This window comes from Musca vetustissima, unplaced genomic scaffold (assembly GCF_032173495.1).
Source record: "Musca vetustissima isolate MV318-11 ecotype Yass unplaced genomic scaffold, APGP_CSIRO_Mvet_v1 utg11295, whole genome shotgun sequence".
NCBI classification, from domain to species: Eukaryota; Metazoa; Arthropoda; class Insecta; order Diptera; family Muscidae; genus Musca; species Musca vetustissima.
The window spans coordinates 41,196-68,994 of record NW_026884209.1 but is presented as its reverse complement, the minus strand read 5'-3'; the positions used below and the strand labels follow the sequence as shown (position 1 = coordinate 68,994).

At 36.5% G+C, this 27,799-nt stretch overlaps 1 protein-coding gene across 1 annotated transcript; it reads right to left on the bottom strand.

Moving 5' to 3' along the window:
- Nucleotides 1-8,302: 8,302 nt before the first annotated feature.
- Nucleotides 8,303-9,286, bottom strand: LOC133331207 (peptidyl-prolyl cis-trans isomerase-like). The gene has a single exon (XM_061539609.1). It carries the CDS (start codon nt 9,284-9,286, stop codon nt 8,303-8,305), a length of 984 nt encoding a protein of 327 aa, XP_061395593.1.
- Nucleotides 9,287-27,799: the final 18,513 nt, after the last annotated feature.

Here is a 27,799-nt window from a genome sequence, read left to right as displayed (position 1 = left end):
GGGAGAGGGGCTGTAGAGGGTTGAGGTTCGTGGAAATTTGTGTGGATTGAAGTTCGATGGTGGGTGACTAAGGGGTGTGGGCGTATTGCCATGGTTATGTTTGTGTGTCTGGCCTTCGTTATTTCCATCCTGTTGCTGGGTCAATTCTATGACAATGGTTAGGCAGGCAGGGCAGGCCGGCAGCCTGGCAGCCAGTCAACCGGCTTTCTGTAATTGGCAAGTGCGTGTAACGGTGTCCAAGTGCTTTTGATGATGATGATGGTGATGCGAACAGACTTTGCTGGTGGTCCTAAACGATGTTGCGTCGTGTTGTTGTTGTTGTTGCTGCTGTTGTTGAGTATTGAATTTACAAACACGCTTATCGAAAATCATTTATCATTTTTACTGCCGTTTGGCTTTGCCGTGATGACACCACCACCATCAGCAGCAGCAGTATCATCATCGTCATCATCATGGGGCAAGGAAGGAAGGAAGGAAATACGAGCCAGAGTCCTTTTGTTATTGTTGTGCATGGTGGTGGAGGACCTGCAATATGTTGACTCTCTATGTGAGTGTGTGTGTGTGCGTGTTTGTTAGGGTTTTTGATGAACAGCCTGCAGGCATAAAAACCGGTCGGTCAGGATACTCATAGACAACATACACAAACCTACACATGGCTTCAAACACACCCACAAGAAAAACCCCACGAACGACAACAATGTTTTTCTTTGCCAAGGACCAACAGGCGAACCGGAATGGATGCCACCTCCACCTCCACACCCTGGCAATGGCCATAGATGGCGTTACAGAAAAATCAATTTGTATTTCTTTGATAAGCCTGGCATCCTTTTGAATACCAAAAAAGCAAGTGTCGTCGTCGTTTTGTTTACCGAGTGTATCAATGAGGGTGTGTGTGTGTGTGTGTGTGTGCTGGTGTGCCTTTGTATGCTCGTCTGAACTTTGAGGACATTTTCCGTTCAGCAACTATTCACAACAACACAAAAAACACCCAGGCAAAAGGATTAATAGACTCAATTTGGGTATTGGATATTTGAGTACTACAGGCCTATCTATCGTCGTCAACGACAGCCAGCCGAGTCGAGCCAAGCGGTAGTGACATGAATATCCATTCGTGACAAGGTCAAGTGTTAAGGACACACAATAAACATTCTGTGTGTGTGTGTATGTGTTTGGGGAAAAGTGTCACTTTTGCGGAGATTGTCGGTTGTTTGTTTGGTGGGTTGGTGGTTTCATTGTTGCTGCTGTGTTCTTCAATTGATTTGATGACGGGTTTAAATTCAGTTCTTTCGAATATATTGAAAAGGAATCGAATCGAAGGACCTCAAGGGGAACGAAGAAAAATTCAATAAAAATATCGGTTATTGTGTTGCAGGAACAATGGTAGTGGCGATACAATAAAATGCACATTGAATGGAGAAAATAGGAACAGTTGGGAAAGGATGATGATTAGCCTGAGGACAGGAAGTGATTTTTTTCAGAAGCAAATATTTGGTGAAAAAATATATTTTAAAAACTTCACGCTTTGTTGCTACGTGAAAAAAATTATTCTTTAAAAAAATCTACTCTTAGATCCTTAAAAAAATATTCTGTTAAAAAATCTACTCTTAGGTCCTTGAAGACATTTTCTTTCCATAATCCACGCTATTGGCTAGGTCCCTAAAAATATTCTTAAAAAAATTCACGCCTTGTTTGGGTGCCTAAAAACAGACTTTTAAAAAAATCCAAGCTTAAAAATCCTAGTAAATTTAATTTTTTTGGTCAGAAAAGCCTTGCTGAATGATGTTATTATCTAGAAAAACTTAGCTGAATTTTTTTTTTTGCTACAGAAAACTCACAGAATTAAGTTATTACTTCGAAAAACATAGCTGAATTAGGTTTTTCTCTATAAAAACCTAGCTGAATTAAGTTTTTTCTCTTTAGAAATCTATCAGAATTGAGTTTTTCCTTAGAAAAACTTAGCTTAATTAAATTTTTTGGCAGGAGCCCCTTTCTGAATTATGTATGTTCCTACAAAAACTTTGCTGAATTTAGTTTTTCTCTATAAAAACCTAGCTGAAACGAGTTTTTCTTTAAAGAAGTTTGGCTAAATTGAGTTTATCGACAGAAAAAATATTACTGAATTAAGTTTTTCGCAGAAAAATTATTGCTAAATAATTTTTTTCTTTAGAAAAACCTTGCTGAATTAGGTGATTACCTATAAGAACCTTGTCGTATTGAGTTTTTCTCTACAAAAACCATGCTGAATTGAGTTTTTCTTAAGGAAATTGATTGCTGAATTATATTTTTTCATAATAAACATCACCAATTTTTTGTTTCTCCTTGAAAAAACTTTGCTGAATAGGATTTTCCCTAGCTGAATTGTGATTTTCTTTTACATATATTCACTTCGTTGTGTTTTCTTACTTAAAAATCGTAGCGGGATTGCATTTACATGCAAAAAATCTTTGCTGAATTATGTTTTCATCCCACAAAAAAGATCCCTTTGATGATGTTTGCTTTTTTTTCTCCCAGGTTTCCAATTTGGACTGCATATTTTCTTTAGAAAAATATCGCTGAATTGAATTTGTCGGTGGATTTTTTTTTGAAGAATTGAGATGTTCTATAAAAAAACTTGTCTATTTTGTTTTTGTATGTAAAAATGTTGCTGCATTGAGATTTTCTCAATGGAAATATAGCTAAATTGAGTTTGTCTTTTACACATGGTTGTTAAATGTATTTTTTCATGCAAAAAATCTTTGCTGAGTTGCATATTCATGCAAAAAATCTTTGCTGAATTATGTGTTTCTCTTAAACAGGAACTTTTGGTGGTTATTTTCTTGTCTTGCCACAGATATCCAATTTGGACTGCAGATTTTCTTTAATTGAAATGTACCCATTGTTACTAAGGTGGATTTTTTCTTCTAAAAATTTTTGCTGAATTGTATTTCCATGCATAAAAATCTTTACTGAATTATATTTTTTTAATAAAAATTTTATCTCTATTGAGTTTCTATATAAAACGTTATTGAATAGAGATTTTTCCAAGGAAATTTTGCTGAATTGACTTATTTTTGTAGCCATTGTTACTAAATTGCATTTTCTTATTAAAAAATCATTGCTGAATTATAGCTTTCTATAAAAGTCCTATCTATATTGAGTTTCTATATAATAACGTTGCTGAATAGAGATTTTCTCAATGGAAATTTAGCTGAATTGACTTATTTTTGTACCCATTGTTACTTCCTTCGTAAAAATCTTTGTTGAATTGTATTTCCATGCAAAAAAGTCTTTGCTGAATTATATTTTTCAATACAAATCTTATTTATATAGAGTTTCTATGCAAAAACTTTGCTGAATTGAGATTTTCTCTATGGAAATTTAGCTGAATTGACTTATTTTTGTAACCATTATTACTCAATTGAATTTTCTTATTAAAAAATCTTTGCTGAATTGTATTTCTATGGAAAAAATCGTTGCTGAATTGTATTTTTCTATACAAATCTTATCAATATTGTGTTTCAATGTAAAATCGTTGCTGAATTGCGATTTTCTTCATGGAAATTTATTTTTTTATTTTTAGTTTTGTACCCACTGTTACGTAATTGCATTTCCTTTGTAAAAATTCTTTGCTGAATTGTATTTCCATGCAAAAAAATCTTTGCTGAATTATATTTTTCTATAAAAATCTTTTCTATATTGAGTTTCTATGCAAAAACGTTGCTGAATAGAGATGTTCTCTATGGAATTGACTTTTTTGTACCTATTGTTACTAAATCTTAGCTGAATTGTATTTCTATGCTAAAAATTTTTCTAAACACGTACCTTCGGCTGATATTTTCAGGGTCTCCCCCTGATTTCCAATTTGGACTGGATTTTTTTCTTTAGAAAAATATAGCTGAATTTAGTTTTTCGGCAGACAATTTCTGCTGAATTGAGTTTTTCTCAAAGGAAATTATCGCTAAATTATGTTTTCTTAAAAAATTCCTATAAATTGAGTTTCTCTATAAAAATCTGTAGCTGAATAGGGATTTTCTCTATTAATATTTAGCTGAATTGAATTTTACTTTTAGATTTTATTACAAAATTGCATGTTTATATTAAAAAATCTTTGCTGAATTGTATTTCCATGCAAAAAATCTTTGCTGAATTATATTTTTCGATAAAAAAAACTTTTCTATATTGAGTTTTTATGTAAAATCATTGCTGAATAAAGGTTTTCTTCATAGAAATTTAGCTGAATTGAGTTTTTCTTTTACAGATTGTCGTTAAATGAATTGTCTGATTAAAAAATATTTGCTGAATTGTATTTACATGCAAAACAAATCGTTGCTGATTTATATTTTTCTATCAAAATATTATCTATATTGAGTTTCTATATAAAAACGTTGCTGAATTGAGATTTTCTTCATGGAAATTTAGCTGAATTGATTTATTTTTATACCCCATGTTACTAAACTGAATATTTTTATTATGAAATCTTTGCTGAATTGTATTTTCATGCAAAAATATCTTTGCTGAATTATGTGTACCTCCAAAAAACGATCCCCCTGTTGTTTGTGATTCCCCCAGATTCCAATTTGTTTCCGGATTTGTTTCGACGAAAAAATAAAAACAAAAATTAATTGCAACTGTTTACATTGCTTTGCACCTCTCTGCTGAATATATCGAAGCGAAGCACAGCATTGCTGAAACTGTCGTACATTTAAAATTTATTCATTTCTTAACTGTGTGGCGATAGCCTAGCCTCGTTGCCTTACACGAAACAATAAAAACCGTGTAACCAAATTTACATTTACATTAAAAAAAAAACTGCAGTTTTTCGTTGCACCCCTATCGATCTCCCTTTCCTCCCCTCTTCCAAAGTTACCATTCTTTTTTTTCTTGCGCTGTAACCACAAAAAACCGTCAAGAAATGGGTTAATGCTGTTGGTTTTTGGTGTGTGCGGATTTTTTTTCATTTCGCGGTTCCGCATTAAATTATAGTTAACTTTTATTTTCGGTGTGGCGGATTTTTTCTTCTTTCTTCTCTTTACAGCTCAAGCTTTAAGTAGAGAAGCGGACGGTTGGTCGTTTGGGGTCTTTTGGTTGGTTAGTTGCTTGGTTAACAAGAAAAATGACTGGGAAATTTTGCAGAGAAGAAGAAAAATAGTTTTATGGTAGGGTAGCGGGACGGGTGGGTGTGGGGTATTTCTTTCGTTTTTTTGCGGGGATGTGCATTTTTTATTTTTTATGTCTGCACTTTTGAACTTTTTACCGGGTCTAAGCTGCTTTCGGATTTTCTTTTTTTTTCATTTTATAAAAATAAATTATTGTTATAATAGTTGTAGATTTTTGGTAAGCGTTAACAATTTTTTTTATTTTTTACTTCGAAGAGACCGGTCTGCGGTGGTTGTAAATATGTCGCCTGGGTTAAGTTTAAATAAATGTAATGGGATTTTTTTGCTCTTTGATGGTGATGTTTTTCTAGTTGGAATTTTTCATCAAATATTATTAGAAAAGAGATGAGGGAAGACTACTGAGCGGGTCGGGGTGGCATACTGACTTTTCCACTCTTAGGTGCCATAATAGTTTCAAAAATATTAAAACTTCTTTAACAACTCCCCTACATTGCAACCCATGTTACCTTCCTTTGGCAAATCAAAGAGAAAACATTTGACAAAAATCAAAGCATACTTTTAGGCGCCCACATATAAACACTTCAAGGCAGCGACTCAAAATGGTTGTTTCTTACATTTTTCCGAAATTAATATCATTGCCATTTGTATATATGTATGTCTCAAATAAATACATATCTTATTATATACATTTGGATATTTCCCCAAACACACACATTCACATATATACACACACATAATGCCTTACATCTTTACTGTCAGAGCAAGATCTTCTTTGACGGGCATATACATCCGTTGTCAAAGGCAACATTTTTGCGTTAATTTTAATGCTGTTACTGTAATTATGTCATTAACACTGTCACAAATTAAGTTCGCATGCACAAGCATGACTCCTCTTCAAAAGAATCATATTTTGGGAGGTGTGTGGGGGGCAGAATAAAATATAATTAAACATAAGAAATGTATTTCAAAGGAAATGTAAGATAGGATCCATGGATACATGAAAGAAGATTTTGAGTCGCAAAAAAGAAAGAAAGGAACATTTTGTTAAGGGATTTTCTGAGAAAAAAAAAGAAGAAGCACAGGATTTTCTTATTAAAAATAAGTCTTCCTTCCTTTGGATGAAACAATTTGGATGAAAATGAAAAACTTTAGGGAATATCATGGAAATATGCCTACCTTTAGGGACCTACCAAAAGGCGTGGATTTCTTAAAGAATATTTTTAGGGTCCTAGCAAAAGGCGTGGATTTCGTAAAGAATATTTTTAGGGACCTACCAAAAGGCGTGGATTTTTTAAAGAATATTTTTAGGGACCTACCAAAAGGCGTGGATTTTTTAAAGAATATTTTTAGGGACCTACCAAAAGGCGTGGATTTTTTAAAGAATATTTTTAGGGACCTACCAAAAGGCGTGGATTTTTTAAAGAATATTTTTAGGGACCTACCAAAAGGCGTGGATTTTTTAAAGAATATTTTTAGGGACCTACCAAAAGGCGTGGATTTTTTAAAGAATATTTTTAGGGACCTACCAAAAGGCGTGGATTTTTTAAAGAATATTTTTAGGGACCTTCCAAAAGGCGTGGATTTTTTAAAGAATATTTTTAGGGACCTTCCAAAAGGCGTGGATTTTTTAAAGAATATTTTTAGGGACCTACAAAAGGGCGTGGATTTTTTAAAGAATGTTTTTAGGGACCTTCCAAAAGGTGTGGATTTCTTAAAGAATATTTTTAGGGGCCTACCAAAAGGCGTGGAATTCTTAAAGAATATTTTTAGGGACCTTCCAAAAGGCGTGGATTTTTTAAAGAATATTTTTAGGGACCTTCCAAAAGGCGTGGATTTTTTAAAGAATATTTTTAGGGACCTACAAAAAGGCGTGAATTTTTTAAAGAATATTTTTAGGGACCTACAAAAAGGCGTGGATTTCTTAAAGAATATTTTTAGGGTCCTAGCAAAAGGCGTGGATTTCTTTTAGTTCATCAAATGACCCTCTGAAGATATTCTAGATAATAGGGGACCTTCAAAAGGTCTTCTAGAGAAAGGTAATCAACAGAAAGGATGCCTTCAAAAGGTATTCTAGAGAAAGGAGATCTTCAGAGAAATGAGACCTTCAAAAGGTATTATCGAAAAAGTTGACCCTCAGAAGATATTCTTGATTAAGGGGAAAGGCCTGAACCTCAGAAGGTATTCTATAGAAATAAAACTACATAAGTTATTCTAGAGAGAAAGGGGTCTTGAGGTATACTGAAGAAATTGGTACTTCAGGAGAATATGTTAAAGAAGTCGTACGGAATTCCATCTGGAGGCTTCTATGTAAAAAATGACCTTCAGAATATTTCACATAGTTCTACTATTGGTAGAATACGAGAAAGATGTGTTATAGGCTAAAAACACCTCTGCTTGTTTCTCGTTTAATCATGACCAGTGGGGTTTCTGGTGGGTTTCAATACATGAAAAACATTTTGAAGAGCTTCTATTGGCGTGGATTTTTTAAAGAATATTTTTAGGGACCTTCTAAAAGGCGTGGATTTCTTAAAGAATATTTTTAGGGGCCTACCCAAAGGCGTGGATTTTTTAAATAATACTTTTAGGGGACCTAGCAAGAGGCGTGGATTTCTTAAAGAATATTTTTGGGGTCCTAGCAAAAGCCGTGGATTTTTTTAAGAATATTTTTAGGGTCCTAGCAAAAGGCGTGGATTTCTTAAAGAATATTTTTAGGGTAATAGCAAAAGGCTTGGATTTTTTAAAAGAATATTTTAGGGTCCAACAAAAGGCATGGATTTCTTAAAGAATATTTTTATGGTCCAACAAAAGGCATGGATTTCTTATATAGAAATAAAACTACATAAGTTATTCTAGAGAGAAAGGGGTCTTGAGGTCTACTGAAGAAATTGGTACTTCAGGAGAATATGTTAACGAAGTCGTACGGAATTCCATCTGGAGGCTTCTATGTAAAAAATGACCTTCAGAATATTTCACATAGTTCTACTATTGGTAGAATACGAGAAAGATGTGTTATAAGCTAAAAACACCTCTGCTTGTTTCTCGTTTAATCATGACCAGTGGGGTTTCTGGTGGGTTTCAATACATGAAAAACATTTTGAAGAGCTTCTATTGGGCCCTTAAAAAATATTCTTAAAAAAATCCACGCCTTGGTTCTCTCTTCTTTCTCTTAGAATAAAACTAGTATCTCCTCTGTAAAATATTTCCATTTATTTAACGATTCCGCATTGCGAGACAACAATTTCCTTAGTTAGTTTACCATTTTTTGTACCATAAACATCAATCGATTTCATGGCCTTCAAACCCTCTACCACCCTACCAAAACCAATACGTCGACCATTCAGCACCACAAGCGGTTTAAAACTGATGGAAAAATAAAATAAGCCCCTCTTGTGATATTTCAAATGGTCCAAAGAGAACGAAAGAATGCCAGCATATTTGCCATGATCCATGGCCCGCTTATCATATTCCAATGGGCGGGATATTAAAGTTTTATCCGGCAACCGCAAATTACCCTCCAACCACAAGGAAGGGAAAAGGCGAACAAAAGACAAACGTTGATTATCGACCCCGCTACTACACAACTTTATAAATTCCAAAACCACACCGGGAGCAGCTTCGGTATAGAGCTGCAGGACAATGCGTCCCAGGGGGCGAATGTTCTTCACTTCCAAATCGAACCACACCTTGGGTCTTAAAACCACTTTCAGTTCCTTGTGATCTTGTGGCAGTTTCAATTGAGAATATTTCTTTAAAATGCCATAGGGAACGAGGAATTTCCCATGATGACTTTTGGCGGTCTTCGATTTCCTTAATTTCGCTGCATCCTGCCATGTGTCCAGCTCCTTTGTAGTACATAAAATCCTTTTACCCATTTTCATATTTTCCATTTCGATTTTATGCAACTCCTTCAAACGTATTGGCAAATTCGTGGCAGCTAATGCCGTTTCTTTGACACGAAATGAATCCGTCACACCGCGGGTACGAAAAATCTCATTCATACGAACCAATAGTTCAGCATTTGCCTTATTCCGCTCAACAAATGTCATCACATCGTCTTTTAATTTAGAAAATCTTGAAAAATTGCCAACGTGTAGAATGGGTGACTTATGGTCCACAATGGCCTTTGCCTCGGCGACACGTTTGCGATGCTTCGCATGGGCGAGCTTATGAAATTCTTCGGTAATTGGCATGTTTTGACAGGAGATTTTGAAAATTGTTTATAAATAAAAAAAAAAAAAAAAAAAAATAATAGAGAACTGTTAAAATTTTAAAATCAGAATTGGCTTGTTTCGGGACCTGCACTTATTGTGAAAACATTTTGGAGAATATTTTTCGGAGCGTAAATTTTTTAAAAAATATTTTTCGGGAATTTTTAAAGTGTTTTTTTTTTTCTCAAGGACCTATCACAAGGCGTGGAGGATTTGTAGGAGCTAGCTTTAGGCGAAGATATTTCTAAGCCTATTTTTAGAAGCTACCTCTATGCGTAGATTTTTTAAGAATATTTTTTGGGTAGGAATAGATTTTTCTAAGATTTTCGATTTTTGAAGAAGATTGTTTTTCTGGGCCACAACTCGGCGTAGATTTTTAAAGCGTATTTTTTCGGAGCTACCACAAGGCACAGATTCTTTAAAGTATATTTTTGGGAACTATCTCTTGGCGTAGATTTTTCCAAGAATAATTTTTTGGGGCTACCTCTAGGCGCAATTTTTTGAAACAATTTTTTGCCGAGCGTAGATTTTTCAAAGAATATTTTTTCAGAGGCACCTCTTGGATTACATTTTTCAAAGTATATTTTTTCAGGAACCTACCTTGAATTTTAAAGATTTTTCTGAGGGTCCTGCATAACACAAGACGTGTACTTTTTAGAGAATATGTTTTCAGGGTCCTGCCTAACACAAGGCGTAGATTTTTTAAAGAATATTTTAGGGACCTTCCACAAGGCGTAGATTTTTTAAAGAATATTTTAGGGACCTTCCACAAGGCGTAGATTTTTTATTTTAGGGACCTTCCAAAAGGCGTAGATTTTTTAAAGAATATTTTAGGGACCTTCCAAAAGGCGTAGATTTTTTAAAGAATATTTTAGGGACCTTCCAAAAGGCGTAGATTTTTTAAAGACTATTTTAGGGACCTTCCAAAAGGCGTAGATTTTTTAAAGAATATTTTAGGGACCTTCCACAAGGCGTAGATTTTTTAAAGAATATTTTAGGGACCTTCCACAAGGCGTAGATTTTTTAAAGAATATTTTAGGGACCTTCCACAAGGCGTAGATTTTTTAAAGAATATTTTAGGGACCTTCCACAAGGCGTAGATTTTTTAAAGCATATTTTTTTGGGGACCTTCCACAAGGCGTAGATTTTTTAAAGAATATTTTTTTGGGGACCTTCCACAAGGCGTAGATTTTTTAAAGAATATTTTAGGGACCTTCCACAAGGCGTAGATTTTTTAAAGAATATTTTAGGGACCTTCCACAAGGCGTAGATTTTTTAAAGAATATTTTAGGGACCTTCCACAAGGCGTAGATTTTTTAAAGAATATTTTAGGGACCTTCCATAATAGGGACCATGTGCAAAAAACATTCAACAGATTATCTATGAACAGAACACCTTCAGGATATCTTTACCAGGTCTTCTAGCGATAAAATACAATTCAGCGGATCTTCTATACAAGAAGGTCTTCAGAAGGTTTTGTCAATAGGTCGTTAAGCGTATCTTACCTGGACAGAAGACATTCAACTGCTTTGCTATAGACAGAATGCCTTGAAGATGTCTTCTTTAGACAGATGGACTTCTACAGGTCTGCAATAAATAGAAACTATTTAGCAAATCTTCTAGGAGGCCTTCACAAGGTCTTGTATGAATAGAAGACGTTCATGGAAGACCTTCAGACGATGTTATATCGGCAGGAGAGTCTAAATGCACCCTCCTCAAACAAAGACCTTCCAATATTTCGATTGCAGAAAACTTCCCTGAAGAAGATCATAAATTTAGAAAGAGAAAATATTCAGCGGATCTTCCATATATAGAAAAGGGCCTTCAGCAGGACTTTTAACATGTCTTCCATGGTTAGAAGACCTTCAGCAGGTTTTCTATGGACAGAAAGCCTTCTGGAAATCTTCCTTAGACAGATGACCTTCTACAGGTGTGCCATGGAAAGACAAGTTTTAAAAGGTCTTCCAGGGACAGAGGATCTTCAGCGGATCTCCTATTCAAGGTCTTGTGGGGTTAGAAGGCCTACAAAGGACTTTATATGGTCAGAGGATTGATAGTGGACCCTCTACACATGCAGGACATGAAGTTATTCCGTAGGTCTTCTTTGGACATATTGCACCTTCAGCAGTTTCCAAAGGTACCAAAAGCCTTCTGAAGTATTTTTTATGGACATAAGACTTTCAAAAAATTATCTTTGATGATAAGACCTTCAGAAGGTCATCTATGAACAAAAAAAAAAAAAAAAAAAAAAAAACGGTTCAGAACAGATCTTCAGAAGGTCCTCAGATGGTTCCATAGGTTCAAAAGTCGTCTATGATAAAAAAGATCTTCAATAGGTCTTCTATGATATGGTTCCTTAGGGACAGAAGGCCTTTTTGACGTTTTTTTATGGACATGAGACCCCAAAAAGGTCCTATACGATGAAAAGATTTCCATAGGAACAGAAGGTCTTTTGGAGGATTTTTATGGACATAAGACCTTTAAAAGTCGGAAACTTCTCTATGAACAAAAAAATGTTGAGATAGTTCCATAAGAACAAAAGGTCTTCTACAGGTAGCCTTCTGAAGTATTTTTTATGGACATAAGACCTTCAAAAGGTCTTCTATGATGACAAGATTCTCAGAGGGTCCTCTATGATGACAAAATATATCACATGGTTCCATAGGAACAGAAGGCCTTCTAGAGTTTTTTTATGATCATAAAGCCTTCGAACAGCTTGTCAATGATAAAAATAAGGTCTTCAGTATGCCTCTATGAAAAAAAACTTAGAGATGGTTTTCTGATGATGAACAGAAGAACTTCAAAAAGGTTTTAATGGATAGATTGTCTTTCTATGAAAATGGGACATTTTGCAGGTCTCCTTTGGAGAAAGAGACTTCTTGGACTTCAAAAAAGCCTCCACCCTATCTAAAATATACCTTGAACAGGCTTTCTATGGATAGAATATCTTTAGCAGATCTTCCACGGACAGAAGATCTTCAACGGCTGTCCTATAGAAATAAGACTTCGGACGGTCTTTTGTGGATAGAAAAATTATAGAGGGTCTTGTATATGGACAGAAGACCTTCAGAAGGTTAGAAGGCCTACAAAGGGTCTTGTATGGTTAGAGAAGACCTTCAGATAACTTTTTATGATCAGAGGGCTGTTAAAGGACCCTCTTAACAAGTAGATCTTTCTTAGACAGCTGCGTCTTAAGCAGGTTCTATTGGACCAGAAGGCCTTCTGGAAGTTGTTTTATGGACATACGATCTTCAAAAGGCTCTCTATGATGAAAATGCCTTCAGAAGGTCTTCTATGAACATAAAACTTTCAGATGGTTTCTATGAACAGGAGACCATCAGGAGGACTCCTATGTACATTTGTCTTAAGCAGATTTTCTATAAAGATGAGACCTTCAGCAGGTCTCCTTTGGACAGTTGGTAAAATAATTTCAGCAGAAAAAGAAAAATCTTCAGAAATTTTTAGGGCTTCAAAAACCTCTACCCCTATTTAGGTCAATAGAAATTCTTCAGATGACCTTTAGTTACTGTATCATCGGATCTTTTAATTCCGTGCAAAATATAACTTCAAAATAAATTCCACTCTTCTTTCCGAACAACATCATGTCCTGTCCACCAATTATTCTCCTTCTCTGTCTGTTTCGCTAATAAATGAAGTGTAAACTACAAAAAATCAAGTGTGGAGTGAAGTGAAAAGAAGAAGAAGAAGAAACGAACAGCTAACGTCGTCCTGATAACGATGCTGATGGTAATGCGATTATTGTGATGGCGAACACCTAGAACTATACAAACTTACATGGAAATAATTAGCCATCTGAATGAGTTTTTGGAGCCATGTTGCCAATGGCCTGAAATAACAGCTTAAACAACAGCAACAATAAAAGAAGACAATCAACAGCAAAAACAACAGCAGCAACAACAACAAACGATGCGAAGCGAAAGCCAAAGACCGCAAACAATAATAGCGACAGCATCAGCAATTTATTATTTGCTGCTGTTGAAAATAATTAATTTATATCATTTAACATGACAACACACACACACAAAGGCAGACATGCACAGACGCACTCACACACACACACACATACACATAGACAATTTTAATTACAAACATGTAACAAGGAACAATCAGCAGCAGCAGCAAGAACAACATTACAAACAAGGATCTGGGGTTTTTGTGCACTTCAGAATAATGTCTTTCCTCTCCCTTTCTCTCAACATTCTTCTCCCTCTTTTTCTCCTTCTTTGTATCTCTTCTGGTCCACCAACTAGGATACCGTTCGACCAGACAATTGTGGTAATGAAAAATATAAAACAAAAAGAGCAAAAGCATCACCTCTAAAGAAGCATCATCTCTAGGACATAATGCAACTCCAACAGAGAGAGAGAAAGGAAGAGCGGGAGTCGTACACGATGTAGGGGATCGGGGGGTGTTAAACAGAAGACTCCTGCAATAAATAACCATAAATAAGAACCTTTAGTTAAAAAAAAAAAAAAAAAATACCAAGGCATTTTCACTCAGCAAAGCATAAACAATTACAACACCAAGTGCTTCGACGGACTCCCGTTGCGGATGATGATGATGCTGCTGCTTCTGCTTTTGGCCAAGGCCTTTCTTCAGTGGCCCAGAATGGCGTTATAAGTGGCTTGCCAGAATTATTGCTATTAAATTAAGAAAGAAAAAAAAACAAACTCCAGCACTTCCAAATTATGCATATCCTTGTTTTCCGCCATTGGCAATTTGGCTTGGTGGTGGCGAGTGACTAAAGAACTACCGGGCACAATGGCAAGTGGCTTGGAATGGAAAGCTTAAAATCTTTTCGTTGTTGTTGTTGCTGCTGTTAAAATTGCCGGTGGTGTTTATTATGTTCAGCATTATCGGCAGATTACAATGGAGTCTGGCTGGCAGTCCTTATGCGGGAATGCCAAAGAGAGAGAGAGAGAGAGAGTCTTTGTGTTAAGCAGTTGAGGAGATTTCGGAAGGGCAAAGGAGAAACTACGGAGGATATGAAGGTCATTTAGCAGTTCTTCTGTGGAGAAAAGAGTCTCAGGAAGTCGTCTTTGTACAAAAAACCTTCAGAAGAACTTCTATGTGATTAAGGGCCTTCAGAAGTACTTCAGCAGTTTTTTGTGAATGTTAATTTTTCAGGGAGTCTTCTATAGATAAAGGGTATTGTAGAGGTCTTCCATAGAATGCTAGGAGAGAGTCTTTGTGTTAAGCAGTTGAGAAGATTAATAAACCATTGATGGAACTATGCGAGTCCTTCAGCAGATCTTCTATTGACAAAAATCCCTCAGGAGGTCGTCTTTAAACAACAAACTTTCAGAAGGACTTCTTTTTGGTTAAGGGCTGATTAGCAGTTATAGGAAGTCCTCAGCAGTTCTCCTGTGGATGTTAGTCTTTTAGAGAAACTTCTATATATAAAGGGTATTTTAGAGGCCTTCCGTTGATAGAAGGCCTTCAGAAGTTCTTCAATTGATAGAATACCTTCAAGAAGACTTTTATGGACATAAGATCTTCAAACGGTCCTCTATGATGAAAAAATGTTCAGAAGGTCCTCTATGAACAAAAAACTTTCAGATGTTTTTGTCTTCAGCAGGTTTTCTATGAACATGAGACTTTCAGCAGGTCTTCTTTGGAGAGGGCTTTTTATTGACAAAAGAACTTCGGAAAGCCTTCTATAGATGAATGGATGTCCTCTTATCGGCCTTCTATTGATAGACTTGCAAAAGGTCAAGTCAAGAACATCAAATGTTCTATAGGTATAGAATACACTCAGAAGGTCTTTTATAAGAAAAATAAAAACTTCCAGCAGGTCTTCAATAGAAATAAGTGCCGTTCCACTATATAGAGATATCCTTCAGCAATGCCTATGTGAATATAAGTCTTTCTGAAGTCTTCTATAAATAGAAGACCTCCAAAAGGTCCTCTATTAATATAGTGCCTTCAGGACTTTCTTCAGCAGATACTTAAAAAACCTATAGGATCACAACAGACCTTATATAAGCCGAAGAATTTCAACCGATTTTCTTTGGAAAGAAGATCTGAAACAGGTCTTCTGCGAACATAAGACCTTCAGCGAAGAGTTTCTATGGACAGAAGACTTCAGCAGGTCATCCATTAATAGAAAATCTTCAGCAGTCCATGATCTCAAAATCTTCAGTCTGTCTTTTATAGAAAGAAGTCCTTCATTAGGTCCTCTATGGAAAAATTATCTCCAGCTGGTCTTCTACGGACATTAGATCTCCAGCTGAGATCTTTCTAGGAAAAAAGAACTTTCGAAGGTATTTACTGGACTACAGTTCTTCGCTGACCTCCTGCGGAAATTTCTGCGGGTTTTCTGTGGCCAGAATACCTTCCGCAGGTCTTCCATGAATAGATCACTTTCACCTTGTCTTTAATTAGCTCTTCTATGGGCATATGACTTCTGTGACCAGAAACCTTTTAAAAGGACTTCTTTGGGGAGAAGAAAGCTTTTTACGGACAGAAGGCTTTCAAAGACCTTCAACTAGTTCTCTAGGTGTAGAAAACCGTCTGCAGTAATTCTGTGTACATTTAGCGGATCTTATATGGGAAGAAGACGTTCAGCAAGTCTTTGATGGACCTTTTACAGGCCTTCAACAAACCAGATCTTGTATGGTCAGAAGATATTCAGGTGGTCTCGACAGGTCAGAAAATCACCAGCACACCTTTTGGAGGTCTCCTATGGCCAGAAGACAATCAGAAGGTTTTTCATGGACAATAGATCTTGAGGAGGTCTACTGTGGAGAAAATACCTTCAGCAGGTCTTCAACAAGTCTAGAACCCTTTTTGGAGATCTTCTTTCCAAATAGAACCTATTGAGGGTTTTCTGTCCATAAAATACCAATTAAAGGTCATCTGCCCATAGAATAATAGCAGACGGTTTTCTGCCCATATAGAACTTGTTGAATGCCTTTGGTCCATAGAAGAGCTGGTTGAGGTCATCTGTGGAAGGAAGTCCTGCTGAACGTCTTCTGTCCATAAAAAATTCTCGAAGCTCTTCTCTCCATACACGACCCTCTGAAGGTCATCTAAACACACAAGAGTTGGAGGAGATCATTCAGCTGGTCTCGACAGGACAGAAAATCATCAACAGAGATTAGATGGTCAGAAGATTTATGGTCAGAAGTTCATCAGGAGGGTTTTCATGGACAATAGATTTTGAGGAGGTTTCCCATGGAGAAAATACATTCAGCAGTTCTTCCACAAGTCTTATATGTATTAAGACCTTCAGTGGATTCTGGTTAAATGATTTTTAGCAGGTCTTCTGTTTTCAGAAGATCTTTAGTAGGTTTTCTAGTCGAGACTACATAAGTTGAAGACCTTCAGCTGATCATCTGCGGATCGAAAGTTTTTATAGACATAAGGTCCTGCCGTATGACTTCTAAGAATTTTTAGAGTGTCTCCTATAAATAGGAGATCTTCGACAGATTCTTTGAACATAAGATTCTCATGAGGTTTTCTATTGAAGTGCTTAAGTAGGTCCTTTATGGATAAAATACCCTCAGCAGGTATTATGTAGGCAAAAGGCCTTCATATGTCACAAAGGATCTCAAAAAAAAAACTTTCCACGAAGAGAAGATTCGCAGTGGGTTTGACCTGAAGACCTCCATTAGGTCTATAGAGCACAAGACTATCAGCGGGGCTTTTATATGCAGAAGGTCTCCATTATGCCCTCTAACAGTGGGTCCGCCATCAACGGCAAATCTTCAAGAGGTTCTATATATAAGATTCTCAGCAGGTGTTCTATAGAAGAACTAAGTCTTTTCTGGACAAAATACATTCAGTAGGGCTTCAGCCGGACTTCTACGAGCATAAAATCTTCAGCAGGACTATTTTAGAAGAAGACATAAATTTCCCAAAAAGTCAACAGGTGTTCTATTGACAGACTACCTTCACCTAGTCTTCTACTGTCAGAAGAGCCTGAGCAAAATATTTAAATGCAGGTATAAGTCTTTCAAGAGATCATAAGTTCATCGGAGGTATGGACAGAAGTTCTTCAGCAGTTATTCTATCGACAGATGAAACTGCGCAACATCTTTAAATGCAGACATGAGAATTTCAAGAGGTGTTATATACTTACGACCTTTAAAAGGCTTTCAAAACACAGGGTATCCTCAGTAGGTATTTGATAAGCCTTCTGAAGTTCAACAAGTCAGAATATCTTCAGTAGGTATGCACTAAAGTTCCTCAACAGGTGTTCTATATAGACTGAAAATTTTCTGCAGCTCCTTTTGGAGGCTACCAGGTCTTCTGTGTACCTAAAATTTATCCACATATCTTTTATATCACCTGAAAATTCATAATATTTTCCCACATATTGCCATTTCTCTTTCTCTTTCACTTTTCATTTTTATTATATTTTTTCGCCTTTTGTTTTATTCATTCTGCTCCGGGTTTAATCTGATTTATGCCTTTTTGCTGCTAACTCCGTCTCACAAATATTAATGTGTTTTGTATGCAGATTAAAAAAAAAACAATTCAAAATTTATTGCGCTTGGCACATATTGCATTCACGTACATTAACCACATACGCGTAAGCACACACACTAACGCACTCATACACACAGCGACACATACACATATGTTTAAGCGTAAAAAATTGAAACAATAACTTTATGTGTGTGTGCGGATGGCTGTCAGTGGTGTGAAATATCGATACATATAAAATATGAAATCTTAAACGAAATTGGCGATTTGGAATGATATAATTTGGGATATCAGAAAAAATCATTCACAAAGACCATGGAGCGTATACGTGTTGTCATAACTTATACGCTCCGATGTGTGTATTGTTTTTAAATAATAACGAATTTGAGTTTTTTCCGAAATTTACTTGATATTTTTATAGTTCTGTGATAATCTTTTCCCATAATTCCCATCAAATATTTACTATGGACCCTTTGTTGTCACAAAAAATATATATTTTGGCACCGTAATTAATAATGGCATAGTGCAATTTATATACCGGCATACATATATTTTTTTTTATAAAAAGGACATTGTCAACAGTTGAGAGCTGAGAAACAAATGGGAAACAATTTATAAAAATAAAATCAGTTTAGTGTCGGCTATGGTACGCTGCACTATTAAAAGTCGGTCATATTGAAAGTGAAGTTAGGAAGAGAAAAATGGGGAAGTGAGGGAGATTTGGAGAAGGAAAATGTCAACCGAATTGAATGGAGATGTTCTAATACTTTCTATGTGACGTATGTAATTTGAAAATCTCAGTATCATTATTATCTTTGCAAAAAAGGACGCTCGAAGTGAATCAGACGATTTTTAGAAACCTATTTTGCCTATAAGGAACTTTCTTCGGTTCATATAATATCTTAAGGAAGCCTTCTAGCTGCAACCAGGTTCCAGAATAATAAAGTTGCCAGGTCAGTTGCAGGTATAGCTCGAATAACAGCTAGATGTTTTATCAGAAGTTTCGTCCATAAAAGACCCTTTGTAGCTGTATGCCCCTCCAGAAGATCATCAAGATAAAACATGTAACCAAAATATCGAAAGATTGTCTATATCAAAAAGATCCTCCTATATTATTCTCGTATAACTCGCATTAAAGGCAGATATTATATATAATCTGAAAATCCTCTAGGATACCTTAATAGTAAGAAGAAAATTTCTATAGCTACATGACACCTGTATTTTTTAGACACTCTGTAGCTTGGACCATCTTTTGGAATATCTCCAAGTTCGAAGTGTTTTGAAGCCTATCCGAGGTTTCTATGCAGATATAATGCCATCCAAAGGTATAATAATAATATAATCTCTACAGTTCGTGTCTAACAAGAATATCAGCTATGAGATTTTTATGTTTAGAATATCTTTCCGTGATCTGCTCGATCTGCTGTGGATAGAAGGTCTGGAGGTCATTCGTTATTGTAATTAGAGACGTTTTTAATCTTCGTACATAGTAATATCCTCTATTGTTAGAAGTTATATTGGGTCTTGATTATACAGTGCCATAAAATATATTCTACACATAGGCGACATTTGAAGGAATGTACAGTTTGAAGATTATCTTCAGGTTATTTAATGTTAGAAGCCATTTACATGACTTCTGTAGTCAGTAAATAGTCGATGGTGATTTTTAGATATATAACTGGCTTCCTATATTTAGAGCCGCTCTAAAAATCCTCTGTATGGTGTAGAGAGAATTTAAGACCATCTATAAATTCTTCTGCAGTCAGCAGAAGGTACCAGGTATATAATTGCTATATTAAGAGGACACCACAGAGGTCTTCCATTATAAATAGGCCTTCAAAAAGCCACTATATTTCGAACTTTTAAGGGGTATATATCCTCACAGTTTTCCATTCAGTCACAGGCGAATACGTATTGACAACAATCATACGCACTAATGTTCAAAGTTTAGGAGAGCTGACAATATTGTATTGGATTACATTTTTTCTATCGAAAACCTCTAAATGGTTCTGTACTTAGAGGGAGATCATTCGTAGATTACAGTTGGAACTTTTGCTGGACTTTCACATTTAAAGGACCCCCTAGAGATGTCAAATAATTTTAAGATTTTTTTGTTTTTAATTTTCCTTTAGTTACAACAGGTTAGTTTAGAATATGTTATGCTTGTAAGAGAAGAGTGGGTACTCACCTTCACAGGGTTTGCAGCCAAGGGCGTATACGTATTGACAGCAGGTATACGCACCATTGTTCAGGAGGAATAAGAAGGGAAATATGTCGATTTATTATGTTTTAATTCAACTAATATGGTATTGTAGTATATTTATCATATGGAGGACCTCTTAAGTCTTCTGTAGTCAGGTGAAGTCCGATGAAAGTGGATCTTATGGAACTTCCACCGCCCTTTTACATTTTAAGAAGCCTATGGAGGCCTTCAATTGTTATTAGATCCTCAAAAAATGATCTCCCTCTCTCTCTCTCTCTTTAGAACAGGTTGGTATAGAAAAGAAAAACTTATAAGAGGTTGAATGTTCTCATTCCTCCATTTTTTACAACCGCAATCGTATACATATTGACAACAATCATACGCACTAATGTTCAGGGCCAGTCGATTTATTTATTTTTGCAAATTAACTAATATTGGGGTTAATATTTCGATTTTGTGGGTCCTTATTAAGAGGACCCTACACCCAATTTTACTCCTTCTCAATATCCACTATATTTGGAACAGGTTCATATAATGTAGGAAAGTTTTTGAAGACACAGTCATATAAGTTCGGAAGGAGTAGGAAGAGAAAAGTGGACTTCTAAAGCATCTAGAGTAATGATAGAATAGGTAGAAGGTAATTTTATGGTATCTTACAGGATTTCAATATTAAAAAGACCCCACAGAAGTTTCTCAGAACAGGTTCGGCGTATATGTATACTACAGTCCTATACGTTTTGACAATAATCATACGTACGAATGTTCAGAAGGTATAGAAAGTGATTGCCAATGCAGGGTAATCCTCAGACCTTATACTAGACTTTTACATTTTAAGGACCCTATATGGCCTTTAAACATGATTCAATTCAAGCAAGTTCATATATAATTGGTGAGGCTTTTAAGATATAGCAGGTTCTAATTCCTCCAATTTATTTACAATCACAGGCGTATACATATTGACAATATTCATACGCAAAGTCCGATTTAAAAAAAAACTTTAGATATTCTAAAAGCCTTCTATATTTAGAGGATCCTATGGAGGTCTTTAATTAGTACAAGCCCCTCTAAACTATCCCGTTTTATATGGAGTGTCTCTGTAGTCAAGAGAATACCGATGTTAGGTATTATTTAGATCCAATAGAGGTCTTTAATTATTATTAGGTCCTTTAAAGGTGTATATTTTTATAAATGCAAGATCGCTAATACTGGGTTGAAGTACATTTTTCATATTGAGGACCTCTAGTCTAAGTCTTCTGTAAAAGCTGATGGAGGTTAATTTTTTGATCTTTTACAGAACTTTTTATTCTGATAAGGCCTTTAAATGCTATTAGTCCCTCTAAAAAGTGTGTAAGAGATAGGAGGTAATCATTCTCCAAGTTTTCGCAGCTTTAGGCGTATAAGTATTGACGACAATCATACGCACCAATGTTCAAAAGGAATAGGAAGAGTTAAATCAGTACATACAGACTTCCCATTCTGAAGAAATTTGACAATTTTTTAGAAAGTTCTATTAGACATCTTGAGGTCAGAGAGAAAATTTCGAAATGATATTAAGTAATCTCCAAGTATCTTCTTCACGAAGAAGACCTTGGAACCTCTTCAGGATGTTACCTTATCTGCACTAAGATCAGAGTCTTTATTCTTGGAATTTATATAGGGTAAAAAAGTTGTCTGAACTATTTTCGTATGAGGATCTTCTAGTGTAGGAGAAAGTTCTATGAGCCTGATATAGCATATGAAAAGCTTCTACAAGGTTCCGACGCTCTTTAGAGGTTCGCATAGTATAAAAGAAACTCCTACAAGGTTCCTACAACATAGAAGAATTTTCTAAGAGGTTCCGATAGGTTAAAAGAGGGTTGTACGTGTTTCATACAACAATGGTACAAGGTTCCGACATTATAGAAGTATGTCAATGAAATACAAATAGCTCATACGAGGGTCTACTATTATAGCAGAAACTCCTACGAGGCTCCGATAGTAAAGAAGATGCTCATACAAGGTTCCTATAGTATAGAAACGACTGATATTAGATCCGGAGGTATAGAAGAGGCTCGTACGAACTTCTTGTAGTATAAGAGAAACTCTTAACAGGTTCTTGTACTATAGAAGAAGCTCGTAAGAGGTTTCGGTATTATAGAAGAAGCTTGTAAGAGGTTCCGAAAGTATAGAAGAAGCTCGTACGAGGTTCCGATAGTGTAGAAGTAGCTCATACGAGATTCCTATAGTATAGAAGAAGCTCGTAAGAGGTTCCGAAAGTATAGAAGAAGCTCGTACGAGATTCAGATAGTATAGAATAAACACATACTATGTTCCGATAGCATAGAAGTAGCTCGTAAGAGGTTCCGCTGGTATAGAAGAAACTCGTACGAGGTTCTAGAGGTATAGAAGAGGCTCGTACGAGGTTTTTGTAGTATAGAAGATGCTCGAACGAGGTTCCGATAGTGTAGAAGTAGCTCATACGAGATTCCGATAGTATAGCAGAATCTCGTAAGAGGTTCCGAGAGTGTAGAAGAAGCTCGTACGAGGTTCCGATAGTATAGAATAGGCAATTACTAGGTTCCGATAGCATAGAAGTTTCTCATAAGAGGTTTCGATGGTACAGAAGAAGCTGGGAGGAGGTTCCAGAGGTATAGAAGAAGCTCGTCCGAGGTTCTTGTAGTATAGAAGAAGCTCGAACGAAGTTGCTCTGGTATAGAAGAAGCTCGTAAGACGTTCTTATGTAATAGAAGAAACTGTTTCGATGTTCGAATTCTATAGAAGAGCTCATACAATGAACCTATAGTGTGAAATATATTTGTATATTTTCCTATAGATGGTTTTAGAATGTTGTATTAGACATCTTGAAGACAGAGGGAATAGTTCGGAATGATTTTGAATGATCTTTAAATGTTTTCGTTCTATTGAATGCAGGGGCCGATCACTGTGTACTTACTTCATATGTTCCTTTATCTGTACGAAGACTCTACAAACTATAATATCAGAATCTCTAGAGGGTCATGAAATTACCTGAACTATTTTCATTCTGTCGCAGACCGAAGTAATGTTTCGAGAAGACTTTTTGGAAGTACCTCCCAACCTAAAAAAATATCTTCAAAAGAAATTTTGTCTGTTTGAAGCCCACCAGGAGGCATTCGTTCTCTAATAAATGAACTCTTCAAATCTATCCGAACTTCTTAACTTCCCTCTTTTTAAAACCTCTCAAATCCATACCTTCAAAGCCACATTGACTCTTATTTGTTTCCGCACATTGGAAAAACATTACATCCACCCGGTTGACTATAGTTCCTCCAATGTTATGGCATGTTGAGAATATTGTTTAAGGATTAATATCCTGCACGCGAAAATAAAACGAAGGAAAAAGGCAGAACAAAATGCAGCATCAGTTGCATATTTCCACACTGAAATATGAATACTGACACAAAAATAATTTCCACACACACATACAAACATATGTATATTCATGTATGTGTGTTTGTGTCAAATAAATGGAGAAAAAGTCACCAATGTCCGAACAACGTCATGCAATTACTTTAATGATGTTCAACGGGCCAAAGAATGCCAGGGCAACAAATAGTTCTTTGTGTCGCAAAGTGGGAGGAAGGGAAGGGGAAGGAAGTAAAGGGAACCGAGGAGAGCGTTGCCGGTTGAGATCGCAATGATTGCCACTAGCAACCGTTTAATGAATACTCACCGCTACGGAGACGTATAACAATTTCGCGTCACGTCACAAAACGAGGAAAACCCAATCACCCCAGTCACCCAATCACACACACACACACAATCATATTGGCAGCAAGAGGATATTGACAGGATATGTAATGAGGAAATGTTCGTAAAGAAGTTTTAAGCGCGCAAATGAAGAGTAAATAATCGACAATCGCCACACGAACACACAAGCAGTTAATGGAATGGAAATAAAATCGAATTTTAAAGTATACTTTAAGAACAATTAATGAGTGGTGAGAAAGCGGGGTGAGAGGGAAACAAATAATTAAAAAAAACGACTTTTTTGGCAAGATCGAAATTTTTACACCCTATACCAAGAGGTGGACACTCAAAATAGCTTAGAAGAAGCTTGTAAGAGGTTCTTATAGTAGAGAAGAGGCTCTTTCGAGGTTCGAGTAGTATAGAAGAGGTTCCTTTGAGGTTCGTTTTAAGGTTCGCATAGTATATACGAAGCTCCTACAAGGTTCCACAGCGTATAATACTTTTCTAAGAGGTTCCGATAGGATAGAATAAGGTTGTACGAGGTTCCGATAGTATAGAAGAAGCTCGTACGAGGTACCTATTGTTTAAAAGAGGCACGCGTAGTATAGGATAGGCTGTTTTAAGGTTCGCATAGCATATAAGAAGTTCCTACAAGGTTCCTACAGCGTATAATACTTTTCTAAGAGGTTCCGATAGGATAAAATAAGGTTGTACGAGGATAAAATAAGGTTGTAAAGAAGCCCGTACGAAGTTCCGGCAGTATAGAAGAGGATAATAGGAGGTTCGAATAGTATAGAAGAGCTCGTTCGAGGTTCGTATTAAACAGAAGAAGTTCGTATGAGGTTCGCATAACATAGAAGGAGCCGTTCGCATGGTATAGAAGGAGCTCGTCTGAGGTTCGCATGGTATAGAAGAGGCTCGTTCTAGGTTCGCATGGTATAGAAGAGGCTCGTTCGAGGCTCGCATAGTAGAGAAGAAGCTCGTTCGAGGCTCGTATAGTGTAGAATAGGCTCTCTCGAGGTTCGCTTAATATAGAAGAGGATTGTTCGAGGTTCACTTAATAAAAAAGAGGCTCGTTCGAGGTTCGTATGGTATAGAGGGAGCTCGTTCGATGTTCGCATGGTAGACGCATAGAATACGCTCATTCGAGGTTTGTATGGTATAGAAGGAGCTCGTTCGAGGTTCGCATGGAATAGAAGAGGCTCGTATAGCATAGAATAGGCTCGTTCGTGGTTCGCTTAATAAAGAAGGGGCTCGTTAGAGGTTCGTTTGGTACAGAAGAAGCTCGTTCGAGGTTCGCATGGCTTAGAAGAGGCTCGTTCTACGTTCGCATAGTGTAGAAGTAGTTCCTAAGAAGTTCCGATAGTATAAAAGAAGCTCATACAAGGTTCCTGAATCATATAAGAACTGCCGACGAGGTTTCGGTAGGATGGAAGAAGTTTGTATGAGGTTCCGATAGTTTAAAAGAAGGTTGTTTGAGATAGAAGACGCTTGTGCGAGCTACCGAAGAATAAAGGAGGCTCGTACGAGGTTTCGACAGTATAAATGTTCATACGAGGTTCGAATAGTTGAGAAGAGGCTCGTTCCAGGTCCGTTTTGTAATGAAGAAGCTTTTCCGAAGAGATTTCGGTAGTATAGAAAAAGGTTGTACGAGGTTCCGATAGTTTATGAGAAGGTCGAGGTTCCCAAGAATAAATGATGAGGTTCGAATATTATATAAGAGGTTCGTTGGAGGTGTGTATTGCAAAGAAAGAGGCTCATTCGAGATTCGCATATTATAGAAGAAGCTGTTACAAGGTTCCTGGAGCTTAGAAGAAGTTCCACGAGAAGATGAAGGTCGTACAAGTTTCCGATAGCATAGAAGAAGGTCGTATTATGTACCGATAGTATAGAAGAAGCTCGTGCGAGGTTCCGGGAGGATAGAAGAGGCTCGTACGAGGATTGTAAAATGTAGAAGAGGCTCGTATAAGTTTCAAGCGGTACAGAAGTGTCTCCGACTAAGTTTTTATAGTAAATAAGAAGCTCGTACGAAGATATTTTAGTATAGGAGAACCTCGTACGAGCTTCCCATAGTGTAGAAGAGCTTCGTACGAGGTTCCGGAAGTATATAATAAATTTGTACGAGGTTTGTATAGTGTTGAAGAGGATCTTAAGAAGTTCCTGCAGTATAGCTCATACAAGGTTCGAGTATGTGTATATGAAGTTCGTATGAGATTCCGCGGAATAAAAGAGCTTCGTACGAGTTTCCTGTAATATAGCAAAACCTCGTATGAGGTTCCTACGGTCTCTGCTATTCTCTTACATGGTTCCGATAGTATAGCAGAGTCTCCTACATGGTTGCGATAGTATAGCAAAGGCTCCTAAGAAGTTCCTTTAGTATAGCAAAGGCTCCTAAGAAGTTCCTATCGTATAGCAGAAGGTCGTATGAGGTTCCCACAGTATAACATAGGCTTCTATGAGGCACACACGATGTTTCCGAAGTAAAGAAGAGACACACACGAGGTTCCGGAAGTATTTAAGAATCTAGTAGGAGGTAAATGTCGTACGAAGGAGGTTCGTAGCATAAAAGAGCTTCGTACGATGTTCCGATAGTATAGAAAAAGCTCGTAAGAGGTTTCAGTAGTATAGCAAAGACTCTTATGAGGTTCCGAAAGAGATTCGTATGGATAACAATTTCCATATACACCCCACCTTATGGTGCAGGATATAAAAATGGATTAAATGATGTTATTTATTTAATTACTAAAAATCCTCTCTCATACACACACGTACACGCACACAAAGGAAATTGCAGTTTTCCTTCTTCAATTTGGTAAAATAAACCTCAATATTTTCATCTGTGGTTTTCCTCCTCTACCATTTCCATTGAATTTTATTTCAATTTATTTGGATATCCTTTACGAAGGATGAGGCTGTATATATTTCAATGTACTTTTGTGTGTTCAAGGACCACAAGAATTTTAAGTAATTTTTAATTTTAAGCTTCCATTTAACTCCTCAGGTCATTTGCAACAATTGTCCATTACTTGGGAAATGAGCAAAAAGAGGAGGAGGAGAAAGAGAAGGAGTAGTAGTAGGAGCAGCAGGACGACGGAATGTAATGGCTGTTACCTTTATTTAATATTACACTCAACTTGTCATTAACATCAATGACCCAAGGGGTCATAATAAATTGTATTCTGTGGTTTTCTTCTCCTGCACACCACTTCGTGTTACTCCTACTCCTCCTGCCGGTCCCACTGGTCATGACTCGGTAAACATTGTTTCTAATATAAATACAATAAAACAAGGGAAACAAGGGAAATATACCATGATCCAATTGAGTAAGGCAAATGTTGATGATGAGGAAAACAAGACCGAAACGTGTGGGGAGTAGATAACAAATCAAACAGAAAAAAATACCCTGGCGAACCGGACATTGTAAATAATTGATAAATTTTGCAAATAAATAATGGCAAAAGCGAAACAATCTTAAATAACACATAACAAATTGACTAGAACAACAATAAACAGGAACAAAAAACAAATAAAATCGAATAAAAAAGTAGAAGAAAAAAAAAATACAAATAAAAATGAGGTGGAGGTAAAACGTGAGCAGAAAACAGAGTGAAGTTGGAGGAGGGCAGGATATTTATTTGAATTAAAAAAATTTCAGCGGAGGATAAAATCGTATTAAGTTATAGACAAGGGTATTTTTATGGTTCGAAGGATATGGGAGAAGATTCTTCGAGGAGCTCATATGCACTTCGTAGAGCATCGGGGAAGGATAACCTCGTACGAAGATCGTACTGAATCTGAGAAACTCATATAACGTTCGTATGGAATAAGCTTGTATGAGGTTTGTGTTGGTTACGAGAAGCTCGTACGCCGTTCCTAAAATGTAGGAGGATATAGAAGGGTCTCGTTCGAGGTTCGCATAGTATAGAAAAGGCTCTTTCAAGGTTCATACAAGATTTCGGCAGTATAGAAGATGATCATACGAGGTTAATATAGAACAGGTTCGTATTGCACAGATGAAGCTCGTACAAGGTTGCGGAAGTATAGAAGACGTTCATACGATGTTCGAGTAATATAGAAGAGGCTCGTTCGAGGTTCGTATTGCACAGAAGAAGCTCGTATGTGGGCCGGATAGC

Excerpts from the sequence above, each read along its gene's own strand:
- LOC133331207 (XM_061539609.1), bottom strand. The coding sequence starts at position 9,286 with ATGCCAATTACCGAAGAATTTCATAAGCTCGCCCATGCGAAGCATCGC.